At 40.2% G+C, this 18,562-nt stretch overlaps 1 protein-coding gene and 2 non-coding genes across 3 annotated transcripts; 1 reads left to right on the top strand and 2 right to left on the bottom strand.

Annotated features, from left to right (window-relative positions):
* The first annotated feature begins 1,387 nt into the window (after positions 1–1,387).
* Positions 1,388–2,465, top strand: LOC131350648 (eukaryotic translation initiation factor 4 gamma 1-like). The gene has a single exon (XM_058385532.1). It carries the CDS (start codon positions 2,022–2,024, stop codon positions 2,406–2,408), a length of 387 nt encoding a protein of 128 aa, XP_058241515.1. The 5' UTR covers positions 1,388–2,021; the 3' UTR covers positions 2,409–2,465.
* A 14,623-nt stretch (positions 2,466–17,088) lies between these two features.
* Positions 17,089–17,160, bottom strand: trnae-uuc (transfer RNA glutamic acid (anticodon UUC)). The gene has a single exon. It is a non-coding gene; the product is annotated as a tRNA-Glu (tRNA).
* A 450-nt stretch (positions 17,161–17,610) lies between these two features.
* On the bottom strand, positions 17,611–17,682 carry trnah-gug (transfer RNA histidin (anticodon GUG)). Its single transcript has one exon. It is a non-coding gene; the product is annotated as a tRNA-His (tRNA).
* Positions 17,683–18,562: the final 880 nt, after the last annotated feature.

Raw genomic sequence — 18,562 nt, 5'->3', positions numbered from 1 at the left:
TCCCACCCCCCGAATTATGACTATATAGATATTATAGACTGTTTTTAGTAGACGATAATCAGAAAGAGGACATCCTTAAAAAAGAGAGATTTGATTTGAAACCTGAACTGCTATCAGGTCCATGCTGAACACCTTCTGACCAATCCAAATCAAGTATAAATTTTAATCTCAATACTGCACATAATTATCAAATAAAAGTCTATCCAGCTGTTATGCAAAAGTCTGAAATAATGTTTCTCTTAAGTGTTTTAATTCAAATCCATATTTTGTTGTGATTTATACACGTTGATTTGTCCATCATGACTTTTGGACGCTTTATTATGTCCATTTTATGATGAAACAGGAAAAGACTTTGAAAATCATCTGTCATTTTCTGATCATGTTAAATATCAACACAACTAGACTGAAATATACAGGTAAGATATGCAACTAATTGTAACATGAACAGAGCAAGATATAAACTGATATCTACTGGTTTCCTGTCAGGGTTGTGGACTGTTTTCTGGCCACTAGAGGCCCCCACTGCCTTTTTGTTGGTGTCCAGTCTCTGTCATTATGTCTAATAGGTGTCTCCTGTGCTTTGTTTAGGTTTGTGTATTTAATTGAACTCTGCACTTTTTTTCGGCAGATGCAGCCGTGTCAAATGGCCAGTCCCGTGGAAGTTCAGGACAGAAATGCTGGTGTCATGAGTGGTAACGAATTTTTTATTATCATTATTAAAAATATTTCATTGGTAAAATATAAATTTATTATGTATAGGGCTGAACTTTTTCTGATTCGGGACAGGGCCTGAGGCGTTATTACTTACATGTTGGGACTGTTTTTTTTTCCAGCTGAGTATGAAGGTCATCTTCTGCAGAAAAGGGAGTGCAAACTGGTAATGAATCAAATAAAGTTTTGCTAGAATAGCAGACATCTGGCTGGTTTTATCATGGTCATGTTCTGTGCTCACGAATCAAGCATTTATCCTAATTCCTTACAGATTATAAACACGGACATTAATGACTGCAATCGAGACATGATGGCCGAGCTCTATGGAGTTAAAATGTCATCTTTACTGACGACACCTCCTAAAAGGCCTGAATGCAGCATCACTGTGAGGGATCCTGTACCTCCAAAAAACACACCCACAAAGGAGGCGGAGCTGAACACTGCCCCTGCTTCAGAGCTGAATACTGAGCTGGACAATTTCAGTGTACTACAAAAATACTACTACACAGAAGAAAAGAAACAAATCCAGCTGCTTTAGTGGTGTTGTCTGTAATATTACTTTATTTCTGTTTTGATACATTATGATGAACATTACATTGATCCTGTGTGTGTTTTCCTTCAGACTCAATCCCAGAAAAAGCCCAGGGAACCGGTCAGATTCTTCATTCCCCTGATGGAAGAGGAGAAAGAGGAGGCAAAGAAAGCCAACATCAGTTTTGGTGATTTCTTGTCTGACCACCAGACGCTTACAGGGGGTGACATTGTGGAGACTCCTGCCCCTCTACAAACCACACCCCCAAAGGATCTCCACAAGAGACCAGGCCTGCTCCTCTTCTCCATCCCTCCAGAGGAGGAAGTGCAGCAGAAGACGGAGAAAGTCAACACACAGGAGAAAGAAACAAAACAAGGCTAAGGTGCAGAAGGTAGAAAAGAGTTTTAATCCTGTTGTTAGTTACTGAAATACAGTGAACTTTTCTTGTCTTGGACTTGCGTTGTTCAAAGCACATCATTAATGAAAGTGTACAGTGCTGGTTTGACTTTATTTGTAGTGACTTTTATCAAGAATATATACACATTACTTTAGGAACAAGTCTCATGTGTTACACTGTCTCACCTGTTTAGCTTAATAACTGTTTAAATACTGAATGACTTAACACTGGGAGATATTAAAGCCTAGTTTAGTCCAGTAGTTTTAGTGCTGTAGCTTGTACTATTACTTTAGAACCATTACATTGATCCTGTGTGTGTTCTTCCATCAGACTCGATCCCAGAAAAAGCCCAGGGAACCGGTCAGTTTCTTCATTCCCCTGATGGAAGAAGAGAAAGAGGAGGCAAAGAAAGCCAACACCAGTTTTGGTGATTTCTTGTCCGACCACCTGGCGCTTACAGGGGGTGACATTGTGGAGACTCCTGCCCCTCTACAAACCACACCCCCAATGGAGACTGAGCCAAACAACACTCCTGAGCCTGCTCCTGTTGAGGTCCAGCCTTCAGAGCCTCATCCCTCTGCCTCTCCTAGTAACCCAAAAGAGAGGAAGAAGTACAATCGGGAATTCCTGCTGCGTTTACGCTTCGTCAGTGCCAGCATGCACAGACCCGAGGGTTTTCCGGACATCCCCGGCGTCGTTCTGGACAAGGTAAACATGACAGTTAGTGACATGACGCTCTATAGGAGCACAGTGCTTTACTCAGTATGAAGCGTCAGGCTAATGTATCACTTTTTATTGCCCTGGAGCAGGTCGAGGACCTGTAAGTCTCACAAAGGGAACTTTAAAACACCAGATAGCTTTATTAATTGCAACATTAAAGTCTGGAGTATCTGAGAGTTGATCAGTCTTTTATTTGGTGCATTAATTCAAGTCACAGCCTTTCAGTTTTAAATAAACATTTCAATTGTTTTTGTCATCTCTAAGCTGTGTGAGCTTAAAAAGCCAAACAAGATCACCACCAGCGTGTCTCTGAATGATGACATGCAACTGGACAAGGCTGAGAAAGCCTGGAAGCCAGCGATGGGAAAAAGTCCCGCAGCGACGAAGATGACCAGGAAATGGTCAAGACCCAGGAGCTCGTCCAGAAAGTGCGCAGTATCTTGAATAAACTGATGTTACAGATGTTCCAGCAGCTCATGAAACGGGTCATGGAGCTGACCATCGACACAGAGGAGAGACTTAAAGGAGTCGTGGACCTCATCTTCGAAAAAGCCATTTCTGAACCCAACTTCCGTCACTTATGCCAACATGTGCCACTGCCTTGTGGGGGTGAGTCGCCACACCCAGCCTCTCGGTCCACATTTATCGGTCATGTCAAAACCTACGCTTTTTTCTATATATACACAAGAGCTGTTCATCTATCTATACATACACAACAGCATTTGGCTCCCAGACAGTGTGGTGTAAATATATCATGGCCTTTTTTCTTGTCAAATAAGGATGTGGAGACACACTGGTGGATCAGAGAAATATAATATCTGCATTGTATTATTTATTTATTTGATCTGATTTGAAGTACTATTATAACAAGTGATTAATTATAGAGACATTATTTGAAATAATTATTCATCCGTTACTTGTGAATCAAGCATGTGACTTAAATACACAAACCTAAACAAAGCACAGGAGACACCTATTAGACATAATGACAGAGACTGGACACCAACAAAAAGGCAGTGGGGGCTTTTAGTGGCCAGAAAACAGTCCACAACCCTGACAGGAAACCAGTAGATATCAGTTTATATCTTGCTCTGTTCATGTTACAATTAGTTGCATATCTTACCTGTATATTTCAGTCTAGTTGTGTTGATATTTAACATGATCAGAAAATGACAGATGATTTTCAAAGTCTTTTCCTGTTTCATCATAAAATGGACATAATAAAGCGTCCAAGAGTCAGAATGGACAAACCCATGTGTATAAATCACACCAAAATACACAACTACATCATTTTCAAGCCCAGTAACTGAAAGTATTTTGCACAAGGAAACAGTCTATCATCATTCTGAAGTCACCTGGTTGTTAACTGCTGCCAGACGCACCACAATCTTCTTCCCCATAACGAACAAGAAGTTCTGATTGTGGATGCAGGTAAGATGAATCTGATTATAAGACAGCACATAATATAAGCTAAAGCAGAGTGAACTTCCCCTGAGCAAAAACAGCAGCTAAACAAAGGTTTTACTCACAGCGAACGCCTCACGGAGAGCATGCAGCTTCAGGCCGATATCAGTTACCCCTCTCTCTGTAAGATGGTCCCTAAGAAACAAAAGATTTACATGCTTAGTGTATTAAACATACATTACTCCTTTATACCATTAAACTGTGAAGAGAAGCGTACCAAGTAAAGGGCACCTCCATCTCCTCTTGGCTAAGGCTCTCCTCACTCTCCTGCAAGACACATTAGCAATAAATCATTAAAACTCACACAGTAAATGTTACAGCCTCCCATTCAGGGGAATAGCAGCAGATAGATACACATGTAGATACATATCAGGTCTGAAACACAGAATTAGAATTAAAAAAATATATAAAAATGAACACTGCAGACCCATATGCGTACAAAATTCCAAGAGTTACTATCTACAATAAAGACTTCATGACATTGCAATAAATTTACCACATAATCCTCAAGTGGCTCCATGATGGTTTCCACCCGGTTACAGGAAAGGAGCTCTGTAACCTTCCCATATTCAGCCTTAAGAGAACAATTTGAAGTGAACACAATTAGTCACTGCAACTAACAAAAGTTTTGTGACGCCACAACAGATAATCCCTCACCTGTATGGCAGTGAAATGGTCCTCGATGGTGGTCTGATAAGGGAATCCCTGCAAATGACAATTAGCTGAAACTCAAGATCTACTTTTCAAAAGTGTTCATCTAATAATCATTAATATCAATTCTCTTCATCAGAGTAACAAAGATGGTGATTACCAGCTGGTCAAGGTAGCGCGTCTTGGTGGTTTTAAACCAGCAAATCCACTCTCAGGACCCCTTATCATCCCGAGGAAGTATCCCTTAACGTCCACTGCCTAGAAATAGAGAAACTAAACATTAGAACTTGTAAAGAAGGATGTGTGTGTGTTTGTATCTCAGCTGCAGCACTGTACAATACCCCAGACTGGGAGTTGGAGGAGTCTGCAGTGTTGTACTCAACATTACAGCAGGTGCTGTTCAGCTCACCAGCACTGAGGGGCTGTGAAAAGTAGAAGATGAGGATCATCAGTGTTTTTTATCATAGCAGTTTCACACTAACACTTTCAAACATTCTGTCACTTGGAAAATCCAGAGATCAGATTTAGTAAATAAATGACAGGTTTGGTTACCAGAACAACAGCTGAAGATGTGGAGTGAGTTTCTGTGGGTAGCTGCAGCAGGATTGTCTCAACAACCTTAAGACACACACACACATACACACACACACACACACAGACACAGACACACACACAGACACACACACAGACACAGACACACACAAAAGCAGCCTACACGTTTCAAATGTAGTTAAAATATTTTACTGACACATACCTGGAGGACTGAGGGAGTATCTGACGATTCTCTCAGCAAATCCACAGCTTCTGCAATAAATTAGTTTCATGTAAATTTAATTACAACTAATATTTTCTGTTAAATGTAAAACATTAAAATGGCCAAATTTATAAGGTAGTAGAGAGAGAGACCTTGTAAATTTTTCTCTCCTTTCTTTCTAATGCTTAAAAGTTAATGAACCTGTGAGTTAGTTAGCTAGTTAATTTGTGAAGAAACAGACTAATTGTAGCATTAGTAGCTTGTGTAAATTCACTGTACAGGTGACTGATTAAACTCTCTAAATCCCCAAGTCCAGGCATCCTGATGAACTCCACCTCCCCATCAGGATCCACACGCTGCCGTCTACTCAGAGGGGCTTCTTGATTGCCATCCTCTTCGTCCCGCCTCCTCCTTATGCCCTGGCGTGGGACAGGAGTTATCATTGTGGCAGGAGCATAGTACATACCAGCCACAATGTTGTGGATGTCGATATTGAAATAAGGCTGGGGCAAAGGAACTGTTGAAGGCTGTGGACTCCCTGAAGGTGGTGGCCTCCTCAAAGGGGATGGGGTTTTATTTTAATAGCACTGTGTATGTTTTATACAGCAGGAAAGCCTCACTATCAAAACAAGAAGTATTTACACAAGTTATATTACTGTAATCTTCCTATAACACTGCATTAAAAACTCAGTATTTACATTTTAGCTGCATTTATAGGTGTTATACAGGGCTCTTCCAGTATCACGGCTTCACTGTTAGTCACACTGTGCACTTATTTCAATGCTTAAAAATATCTTCCCCCAAAAAATGCAGATTAAAATACATTTCTATTACAGTCTATTACTTTAGCACTTTCTTACTCCAGTGGTTCACATCCCCTTTGAGTCCAATTGTGTCTCCTCTCAAAAATTCGCCCTTTATCGTAAATTACACTACTCCTAACTATTTTATTCACGACAGCTAGAAACAAAACCTTGCTGAACAGAATTGAAACAAACAGCTTGATATTTTTGCCTAAGCTGCACTCTACATTGCCACACTAGCTCCATTTATTTGTACCGATTGGTTTTGTTCAGCTAGCTGCCTTTCCTCACAGCCCCTTTCTCTCTCCGCTTTAACAACTCGACAAACACGGACAATGAAAAATCCTTAAAATAATAAGTTACTTCATGTTATTGTAAGTATTTTAACTTATTCTATTCACTCCATCAAAAAAAACCATAAACATTGAAAAACAATTACTTAGCTACATGCTAACTAGCCGTCTAGCTAATCTTTGCTAATACTCCTCGGCTTGACTTAGTAAACTTTAACAAACGTTAAGTAAACATTGGGACTTTTATGAAAAGCTGATGTTAACATATCTGAAAACATCAACACTGTTTTCTTCTTCCCTGCTCGTTTCACTGGAGTCTGCCATTTTGTCCGCTAGCTTTAGCATACTGATCGGGTACGTAAAGCGATTAGCCGAATAAAGATTAGCCGAACAGAATTTCTCAAAACCATCTAATCATATAAAACGATATTCCTGATTGCGGTTTTTTGTAATAACGCGGTGTTTAAAAGACTTTATACTTAAGTGAAAAAGAGGAAACTCAGTAACTCACCGTTCCAGGGGTCGTACAGTCCGCTCCATCCGGGCTCGGGATCCACATCCGGGTGCTGAGGCTCGGCTCCTCCCCCGAAGTTCATCATCGCTGCGCTGTAGAGTCGGTGTAGGAGTCAAATCCAGTAGTGGAGTACAGAGAAATCCCAAACAGGGGTGTAGCAAAAATGCCAAAAGATAATCCAACTCTTGCGACCTTCAGAACCAGTATAAACCAACACTAACTAGTATAAAACAGCACTAACTAGTATAAACCAATATAAACCAGCACTAACTAGTATAAACCAACACTAACTAGTATAAAACAGCACTAACTAGTATAAACCAATATAAACCAGCACTAACTAGTATAAACCAGTATAAACCAGCACTAACTAGTATAAACCAGTATAAACCAGCACTAACTAGTAACAAGAGTCAATAATGAATAAATAATAATAATAATCATAATAATAAGCTGAAATGTCCGGGAAGCCCAGGGAGTGAAGCATAGCTGAAGTTTAAGGCAGCATGTAGCTGTACAGTTAGAATTCAAGCTGTAGGACCAGTTTAAAGACGATACGACCTTAAAAAAAAAAAAAAAAAAACTCCTGTTTACGGCATCTACCGAAAACCTCCGAGAAAAACCGAACTGTACGGAAACCAGGAAGTGAAGTCCGTAAAAAATGCATTTACAAATTATATATTTTACATTTTATAATTTGCTCCTGCTGAACACACTCAGTGTCCTCAAGGTAGGATGATCTTTATCCTTTAATGCCACACTGTTTCTACAATAAATCATGTTAAAGTGACAGTGTTACAGTCTAATGTTATGTAGCACACAAGACACCTCATCTTGCCGTGAATTAGCCTAATGCTAGTTACCGTGCTAGCGAACCTGGCTACTGGTTTAAACTACACAATAAAATCATTAAGCTCGGTTTAAGAATTTATTTTATTTCCACAATGAAATATTTACCCTGTTAGTAGGTCACTTTTAACAACCCTGACTACTGGTTTTACACTAAATCATGATTAGCCTTGTGATCCGCTAGCTAGCGCGCTAGCGGACTTTAGCCGATTTTTACCGATTTAAATTACACTGTAATAGTTGGACTAATTATATCTACATGTCTATTTGTTGTAATTTGTACACATTTTATCGGTAAATATAATATAAATATAATGTTTAGCCTAATGTTAGTTAAGCTGCTAGTGAACTTGGCTGTTGTTTTACATTACACACTAAAATCCTGAACGAGTTGATGAGCTTGTCCAACGAGAATTTCATTTATTTCCACAATATAATACTCATCCCCATTAAAAAGTGACTTTTAACAACCCTGACTACTGGTTTTATACTAAATCATACTTAGACTACTGATTAATCAGCTCTCGCGCTAAAGGGCATGGTTACAGATGTACACCGATCAGCCATAACATTATGACCACCGACAGGTGAAGTGAATAAGACTGATGATCTCCTCATCATGGCACCTGTTAGTGTGTGGGATATATTAGACAGCAGGTGAACATTTTGTCCTCATAGTTGATGTGTTAAAAGCAGGAAAAATGGGAAAGTGTAAGGATTTGAGCGAGTTTGACAAATGGTGATGGCTGCACGACTGGATCAGAGCATCTCCGAAACTGCAGCTGTTGTGGGATGTTCCCAGTCTGCAGTGGTCAGTATCTATCAAACGTGGTCCAAAGCAGGAACGGTGGTGAACCGGTGACAGGGTCATGGGCGGCCAAGGCTCACTGATGCACGTGGAGAGTGAAGGCTGGCCCATGTGGTCCGATCCACAAGACGAGCTACTGTTGCCCAAATTGCTGAAGAATTTAATGCTGGTTCTGATAGAAAGGTGTCCGAATACACAGTATATCACGGTTTGTTACTTATGGGACTGCATAGTCAGGGCGCCCATGTTGACCCCTGTGCACTACCGAAAGCACCAACAATGGGCATGTGAGCATCAGAACTGGACCACGAAGCAATGGAAGAAGGTGACCTGGTCTGATAAATCAAGTTTTCTTTAACATGGCGTGGATGGACGGGTGTGTGTGCACATGGCACCAGGATGCACTATGGGAAGAGTGCAAGCTGGCGGAGGCAGTGTCATGCTTTGGGCAATGTTCTGCTGGGAAACCTTTTGGGTCCTGCCATCCATATGGATGATGCTTTGACATGAACCACCTACCTAAGCATTGTTGCAGGCCATCTACACCCTTTCATGGTAACGGTATTTCCTGATGTCTGTGGCCTCTTTCAGCAGGATGATGCACCGTGCCCCAAAGCAAAAATGGATCAGGAATGGTTTGATGACCACAACAATGAGAATGAGGTGTTGACTTGGCTTCCAAATTCCCCAGATCTCAGTCAAATCGAGCATCTGTGGGATGTGCTGGACAAACAAGTCCAATCCATGGAGGCCCCACCTCGCAACTTCCAGGACTTAAAGGATCTGCTGCTAACATCTTGGTGCCAGATACCACAGCACACCTTCAGGGATCTAGTGGAGTCCATGCCTCGACGGGTCAGGGCTGTTTTGGCAGCAAAAAGGGGACCAACAGCATATTAGGCAGGTGGTCATAATGTTATGGCTGAGCGGTGTATGGTATCTACCTAGAGAACTTCACTAATGGTTTCATTTCCACAATATCATAGTGAGTATAAAGGTTTTAATAATCATACAGTATAATATTTTTAATAGATTTGGGTGGTGGACAGGGGCAGGAGGTTTTAGAGAGTTTAATCAGGTCACATGTTCAGTGAATTTACACAATCTGACTGCTACAATTTTTCTGTTTCTTCACAAGTTAACTAATTATCAAACTCACTGCTTTATTAACTTTTATACATTAATAGGAAAGTTTGATATTGTGTAATTGAAGAGTCATAATTCTGAGTCACAGAAAAATAATCTATTGCAGAGCCTGTGGATGTGCTGGAGGAATCAGCAGATACTCCCTCTGTCCTCCAGGTATGTGTCAGTTAAATAGTAATATTTTAACTTCATTTAAAACCTACAGGCCACTTTTTTCTAAGTGTGTGTGTGTGTTTGTGTGTGTGTGTGTGTGTGTGTGTGTGTGTTAAGGTCATTGAGCCAATCCTGCAGCTGCTGCCCACCGAACCACACGAAGAACCTTCAGCTGTCATTCTGGTAAGAAAATCCTTCATTTATTTCCTAAAGCCAATCAATGGATTTTACAAGGTTGTTTTTACTGTAAAGAATGTTAGTATAAATCTGATATGATAAGAAGCACTTATGATCTTCATGCTCTACATTTCACAGCCGCTCGATGCTGATGAGCCGGACAGTGCCTGCCGTGATGTTCAGTGTGTGTCTGTAGTCTCCTCCCTCTCCCAGGTATTCTACACTGCTGTAACTGAGATACAAACACACAAACATCCTTCTTTACAAGATCTAATGTTAAGTTTTGTTTCTCTATTTCTGGCCAGTGGACATAAGCAGAGACATCATTGGAATGATGAGGGGTCCAGAGAGTCGGCTCTGCTGGTTTGAAAGCGCAGAGACACACTGCTTGACTCGCGAGGTAATCACAGTCTTTATTACTCTGATGAAGAGAATGGACATTTTTGAACTGACATGATTTTTAGAAGAGCACTTTTGTGAAATGTGGTTGTAGATCTTGAGTTTCATCTAATTGTCTTTTACAGGGATTCCCTTATTATACCAGTGATAAGGAGAGTTTCACTGGCATTCAGGTAAGGGATTATTCATTGTGGCATCACAAAATGTTATGAACTGCAGTGACTAATTGTGTTTGTGTGTTTTAAGTTTGTTGAGCCGAACATCCAGCTGCTGCCCACAGAACAACCTCAAGACCCTTCACCTGTTTTTCTATGTGACAGAATATTAGTATGAAACTGCTGTGATCAGAAGCACTCATGATCTTCCTGCTCTACTTTTCACAGCCGCTCGATGCTGGTGAGCTGATCAGCGCTTGGTGTAATATTCAGTTCCTCTCTGCACAGGCCTCCATCTCCCAGTTCAAGGTATTCTACAGTGCAGCAGCTGAGATACAAACACACAAACACCCGTCTTTACAAGTTCTAATGTTTAGTTTTGTTTCTCTATTTTCAGTCAGTGGAAATGAAAACATACTTCCTGGGGATGATAAGGGGCCCACAGAGCCGTCTTTGTTGGTTTAAATCCACCAAGACGAGCAGCTTGAATCACATGGTAATCACAGACTTAATTACTCTGAGGAAGAGAATTGACCTTGATGATTATTAGACGCTCACGTTTGTGAAATAGATCTTGAGTTTCAGCTTTTTGTCATTTGCAGGGATTCCCTTATGAGTCCTCCATAGAGGACTGTTTCACTGGCATACAGGTAAGGGATTATTCGTTGTGGCATCACAAAACTTTTGTTAATTGCAGTGACTAATTGTGTTCACTTTAATTTGTTCTCTTAAGGCTGAATCTGGGAGGGTTACAGAGTTCATCTCCTGTAACCGAATGGAGACATCATTCGTCGTGCCACATTATTTTGTGGTAAATTTATTGCACTGTCATGAAGTGTATCTTGTAGTTAGTAACTTTTAGAATTTTGTCAGTTGTGCTTTTATTTGTCTTCCGTGTGGATATTTTTTTTATTCAACAGCAAACCATTACAACGGTAACCTGCACTTTGCTGTATGTGGCTGAAGATGGACAGATGTTCACCTCCACTTGGGACTATGATCACAACGACTGTGAGGTAATTCAGACATTCAGACCTGATGTGTATCTACATATGCTGCTATTCCCCTGATTCGGATACTGTAAAATTTACTGTGTGAGTTTTAATGATTTAATCATTTGGCTTGCAGGAGAGTGAGGACCCCTTAACCCAGAGGAGTTGGAGGTGCCCTTTATTTGGTACGATCCTCTTCACTCTTTAATGATGTAACAGTGTATTGTATGTTTAATATACACTAAACATTTACATCTCTTGTTTCTTAGCTGCCATCTTTCAGACAGAGGGGTGACTGAAATCGGCCTGAAGGTGCCCGTGCTTCGTGAGGCGTTTGCTGTGAGTAAAACCTTTATTCAGCTGCTGTTACTGCGCAGGTAAAGTCCACTCTGCTTTAACTTTTATATTGTGTGCTGTCTTATATTCAGACTCTGCTTGCCAGCATCCACAAGCAGAACTTCTTGTTCATGGCTGGAAAGAAGATGGTCATGCGACTGGCAGCAGCTAACAACCAGGTGACTTCAGAATGATGAAAGACTGTATCATTTTTGTGATGGAAATAATTTCAGTTTCTCAGCCATAGCCAAAGTGAGTTACAGAGATTTTTTCGTTTGCTTTAACAGGATGCAGTTGGTGTGCAGTTGGCCTACGAGGCCCTGATTCGATTCCTGAGGACGCCTTCCAATCAGGAATCGATTAAAGCAGAGCTCAGCTCCTGTGTAAGCTAATAAACGCCTGTGTGAAATGACAGATGTTTAAAGATAACAGATTTTGCTAATATAGAAACCAGGACTCCAATATGTAAAGCTAATTTATTTTTGTATCTTTTCTACTCTGTGCAGGACCACCACTACAACTTCCTGGATGTTTTTTGAGCTGATTTTCTTCAGCTACTTTATAAATGGCTCAAAACCTCAGCCAGTAAGTGTCTTATCAGGAGATTTCTAAGTAATGTTTGAGTTTCAGAACATGGTCTATTTGATCTGGTTTTCTTTTTCCATATTTTTTAAACCTGATAAGACATGGCATTAATGAAGCTTGTCTTTCTTTCCAAAAGTTTAAGGGAGGTTTCTTGGAGCGCCTGCTTGCGCTCTTCAGCATGTGGGACGTGGACGTGTGGGAGCCTGCAGCAGAGCTGTACTTCACAGTGCTTATTGTAAGTGTTGAATATCTTCTGATGCCACGATCCACAAATTCTCAGGATTGTATCTTAAACTCAGTGACACTATGTTGGATGTGTGTGGAATTTGTCAATAGGATTACCTTACAGAGCTTGCTGAAGTACTCTTCACTCAGCCTCTGGAGCTCTACAGTGACCCAGCAGCCTTAGCCACCACAGTTCAGCGACTCCTCAAGCTGCACGTCCAGCTGATGATGGACATTTTGGAGGAGCTCTGAGCAATGTCTTTCCCCTTACCCACTTCATCTTTTCTTCCTCTGTTTCATTTCATCTTCTTTTCTCTCACTTCTTTTTCCTACATTGCTCAGGCTCCACACGTAAGTGTGAAATCATTTTATTTCTATTTTTGATCAACTTAATATTTAAAAAATCTCTTTTCTTTCTTACAGGTTTGTACAGGGAACCCCAGGACCTGAAGAAGGGCTTAACCTTAGCATTTAAGATCCCTCGTCCCTTAATAATCATCCCTTATTAATCTATCCCTCTGTTCCTATCCCACTCCCCCTATTCCCATCAATAGCCTATAGATTGTAAATACATATATAGAATTGTTTAGAAATAAACTTATTTGTATACTTCTTATAGACTTTGCTTAAATAAATGTTTATATTTGTTCCTATTGCGGTCTCATTCTGATTATTTTTAGCCATCAGTATATGTATAAAAGTTTCCTTTAAACGCAACACAAACTGAATTTTTACTCATATACAGATCATTTTTACAGAATTTCACAACCTTTAAATGGTTTAGTAAAATGTGAAAAATAACAAATATATTATATATTTGTTATTATATTATATTCAGTGTTGGGGAAAGTTACTTTTAAAAGTAATGCGTTACAGTATTGTGTTACTCCCTAAAAAAGTAACAAATTGCATTACTTAGTTATTTTTTATAAAAAGTAATGCGTTACGTTACTTTTGCGATACTTTTTCTTAAATTTGACCAGTAGACTCGTTCTCTTTTCATTTTATACACATAGAAACCTATATGTGTTACATTACAAAGTAAACTCACAGTCCAAGTTAATAAAGACATTAAAGAGTGCAATATAGTCTTCCTAAAGTCATTCTAAAATTAGATCAATCTGCAAATGTTTTCTTCAGGTCTGCCTCCATTTCTATATATGCCTTGTCCAAAAAGCTTGTAAAGGTTTTGCGATCGGAGAGCACGGCCCCTGTCCATTTCCCTGATTTTGCTGATGATATTACAAAATGTCGCCGCCTTCACAGTGAAGAGTGGCTGCATCTCCTCAACAATAAATGCAGCAACCAATTTATTGAGTTCAGTCAAACTAATTGTTTTACCTGGTGGTGAACTGAAATCTAGCTTTTGTTGTTCAGCAGTAGGCGGGGTATATTAATACTGACATACATGGTTTGTTTATGTAAACTAATGTTAAATAATATCATTTAAGGCGACCATAATGTAAAACATTATTGATTGAGTCATTTCCCATATGAGTAACAGTTATTCTACCATAATTTAAATCATATCTAAGGCTGGGTTTGATTAGGAGTGGGATTATTAGATAGATGAATTCAGACCCTCGCTGTGAAACATCACCCCCTGGACACAGGTGGACACAGCGTCCCTCATTTATTCCAAGTGTAGGGTGGCTTGAGTTCAGACACCATTAGTCAGGTGTGACAGCATTAATCATACTGCAGAATTCCTCTTCACTAAACAGCTTACGAGACAGATACCCCCTGCTGAAGAAATCTGTTTGCTTCACTTTTGTTCAGTCACACAGGACAGCTGTTCTAACTGTTAGATAAGCTTTATTAACTCCACTGATCAAAATGTTTGCTTCCAGTTCCCTTTTAGTCCTACTGCCAACACCATTTTTCCATTTTCAGACAGATCACATTTATCTATGACAAGAAGCAAGATATGCCACAAATGATCTAAAACCACACCATCAGACTGAGCTTTGTCCAGCAACTTCTAATTTAATACAACAACTAATTTAATACATTAGGTCATCAACATCATCAAGCACAATTTTCTCTTCCAGCACCACAGCTATACTTCTTGTGTTTGGGTTGGTTATTGCCACATCTTCAACAAAACTGAGGATATCTACTTTGAGTCCCTTAGTGCAGGGACTCAAAGTAGATATCCTCAGGACTGTGTCCTACAGAGACAACAAACTATGGGTCAAAATCAATACAGGACAAAGATAAGAAAAAGAAGTGTCTTGCTCAAGGGTACAATCAATGTTTTGTGCTGGGACTTGAACACACAACCTTCTTATCAGAGACTAAAAGCCATCACTACAGCTAGCTTGCACTGCTTCACTGGAATCTTTAAGTGGCATTAATTCAGTGGGAGAAACAGCTGAATCAATGCAAACTAGTTATGGTGTTGCTCTGGCATGGTTGTAATGGCTCAGTGACAGAAGGCTTGATCAGAAGGTTGTGTTCAAATTCCAGCACACTTCCAAGCAGCATTGGTTGAGTAAGACCCTTATCTTTCAGCTTAGTTGTATCCTACATCAGTCAAATGAGCAAGTGTGCTGGGTTATGTGTCATTTTATGCAACATGAAGATATTACAGCACTTTACTGACGACCCAAAATGCCAGTCAACTCCTGTAAAATTTAGAGCGTTTTGGTTTCTTATGTTCACTAATCATTAAAATATTTAATACACTTACATTTTTTGTTTTAAGGCGAGTCGTTTGGGTTGTAGTCTATACACTCCCAATAGCACATTCTGAATGCCCTTAAAATGCAATTTGAGAAAGGATAGCATTCTCACAAACGTCTCCACAGGCCAGCCATGTTAGACATGACGGATAAGATAAAAAATATTACCAGATACGTTCTCAGTAGATTGTCCTCCTTTTCTCTCAGAAACAAGGGAAGGCCACAAAGTGCTGCAGATTTCCTGTGTGTCAGGATAGCAGTGGTCTAAAACACAAATAGGAACCAGGAAAAACATGGACAAAGTAAATGGCTTTTACTACAGCTAACATTTGTAGTATGCAGTTATGTTTTTTAAAACCTCACAATTTGAAGTAAACTGATGTTGTTACCCGTTCATCAAGTCTGTCTAGGAGTATTTGAATTTCTCCTCCCAAGGCTCCACTTCTTGATCTATAGAGCTTGATCAATCGTGGTGCAAGTGAGTCCAAGTAACTAAGAAAGATCTGCCTGAGATCAACTCGAGTAACTCTGTAGAATTCTGCATATATCTGCAAAAAATAGAAATAGTTCAAATTCACTACCCTAATGTTATGTTTGGGGATGAAAACATGCACTAAAATAAACTGCTGTAAAAATATATCAGATGATTTTTTTTTTCAACTTTTATTTGCATAAATCTGTTAATCAACCTCAGTTCTGATCAAAACTACTAAATGTTCAAAAACATCCAGGATTTTAACTCTTTAATTGCCAAGTTCATAAATGATGTCACTGATTTGGGGAAAAAACAATATATAAAGTAATTGTGGAATGGAGATTTTTTTACTTTTTATCACAGTCTTGGACATGTCAAAGATTAGTAACAACATTAGCTCTGATGCATTTTTAGTTTTTTTTGCAGCATCAGATTAAATTTTTTCTCCTTAATTTACTGTTGGTGGCTGTTTTTGCCCCATAGACTTCCATTATAACCACATTTTTTGTCTGCACAGCCATGACACTATATAATCATGCATTCTTGATTGTTGCTGGTTTTCCCTGTTGGGAAGAGGTAAAGTTTGTGATTTTTACTGTTGATGACCAAGTGGCACCATTAACCCTTTAGATAGGCCTGAGCAAAGAAAGCTTAGTTTCTGGCTTTTGTGTGTGTGTGTGTGTGTGTGTGTGTGTGTGTGTGTGTGTGTGTGTGTGTGTGTGTGTGTGTGTGTGTGTGAGAAAGTGAGAGAGACCACCCACCCTGGTGCAGAACACCATGGTCGTGAGTTATATTCCGAAATGGGGGAGGAATGTGATCCTCATCAGCACAAGGCACCGCGAGGCAGTGGTGACAATGTTCATAAATCTGATGCAGAGTAGATTTTTTACAGAAAAAATGGAAAAGTGTATCACTGAAGGATTTTAAGGTAGTTTCAAACTGGCTTTACCATCAAGAAGACAAGCATTTCATACACAGGCCATACATAGGTTTAGTCTGTACTTCTCACCATCCAAAGGCCACAGGTGCAGAAATACACTTTGTTTTTGTGTACTCCATGTAGTTGTGAGGGCTGAGGTACATATTTTGATTTTCTCAGACACATCAAGGTTAGTGTGCAAAGGTCTCTCTCTAACTTTCACACACACCCACATGATAACAACTACTGCTGAACAACAAAAGCTAGATTTCAGTTCACCACCAGGTTCCCGGCCCTTATTAACTGAACTCCTTGCCAGTTCTGCGGACAATCTAATAAAGTCACGTTCCCATACCGGGAGTCGAACCCGGGCCACCTGGGTGAAAACCAGGAATCCTGACCGCTAGACCATATGGGAGGGCTCCCCAGGAGAGTTGAGATTGGCGTTTTACTCGACCACCAAGCAGTTTGAGCTCCAGCACGGTATCATCCAGAGCTTTGCATGGGAACCTTGCATTGCAGAGCACAAAATCGGCCAGCGCTGACCGAGCATTCAGCTACTCGAGCTGTCACTCCAGCGGAAGATCAGCTGCTAGACAGAGCGTGGGCTGGTGTTCCTGGTGCAGAAAGCCAGCATACCTCCTAGTACAGGACTCTCCGCATTTCAGGGATTATGGGAGGTGTTACTCTGCCAGCAATTCGGCAGCTGGAGTCTGTGGCACACCTCTGGGCTCTTAAAAGGCAGCCAAGCCAGCCAGGAGTCGAACCTAGAATCTTAAGGGGAGCGGGGTCCTACCTGCTTATGCTTTTCAAGTGACAAATGGCCAAAAGCCATGCCTAGCATTCAACGGTGATGTGGAAAAGCCAATGCCGTGACCCGGATTCGAACCGGAGTTTCTGCGACCACAACACAGAGTACTAACCACTATACGATCACGGCACCCCACACACCTGGGCCGGCAGGTAAAAGGAGCTGCTACATGTTGTGATATGCGTTCTGGCGCCCCTCTGGCCTGGTGCAGTGGCTTTTGATTTAGACATGATTGGAATAGTTGTAATCTTTTTTGACACTATATCAAGAGACGATCTGATTCATACCCAAATGATACCTTCTGTGCTTTTTAAATAAAAAAACAAACAAATAAATGAAAAAATCCTGCAACCCGAATACACTACATGATTAGTTCTATTGACACTGGGACTGACACTCACAGACACCGAGAGAGAAAATAAGCCAAAAGAGAGTTCTCCTCAGTTCATCAAGAAGCTTAAGAACGATTTAAGTTGAAGAGGTCAATGGTACTGTGGCTTTGGTTATGTAACGTTTTGCGCAGTGAATCGAAATGAACACAACACCAACATGCTGCTGGCTGCAATCAGTGATCGTTTTCGGATTCCGTTGAGGAAGCGTTCCCGGCCGTTATTAACTGAGCGATTTGGTGAACTCCTCGCCAGTTCTGCGGGTAATCCAATAAAGTCACGTTTAACGGTAACATTATTAGCTAGATGGCATATTCTTCTGCTATGGAAACAAATTCTCCCTCCATCTTTTGATGACTGGCAGTAAGATGTTATGAGCTTCATTCATTTGGATAAAATTAGGTACACAATAAAGGGCAATACTGGCATATTTTCTGAAACTTGGGGCCATTAATTTTTATTTTTTTCTGATTATGTGAATTCTTCTTCTATAGTTGGTCAGTCTAATCATTAGGATGTCCTTATAATTGTGGCTTGATCAAGTATGTGCACTGTGTATACATAATTTATATTAATGTTTTGTTTGCTGATGTAAACGATTGTGATTATATTTAGTTAGT

Source organism: Hemibagrus wyckioides, unplaced genomic scaffold, assembly GCF_019097595.1.
Source record: "Hemibagrus wyckioides isolate EC202008001 unplaced genomic scaffold, SWU_Hwy_1.0 Contig6, whole genome shotgun sequence".
Lineage (NCBI taxonomy): Eukaryota > Metazoa > Chordata > Actinopteri > Siluriformes > Bagridae > Hemibagrus > Hemibagrus wyckioides.
Note: the sequence above shows the minus strand (reverse complement) of the source record. Positions and strands in the feature narration are given on the sequence as shown.

Excerpts from the sequence above, each read along its gene's own strand:
- LOC131350648 (XM_058385532.1), top strand. The coding sequence starts at position 2,022 with ATGGAAGAAGAGAAAGAGGAGGCAAAGAAAGCCAACACCAGTTTTGGT.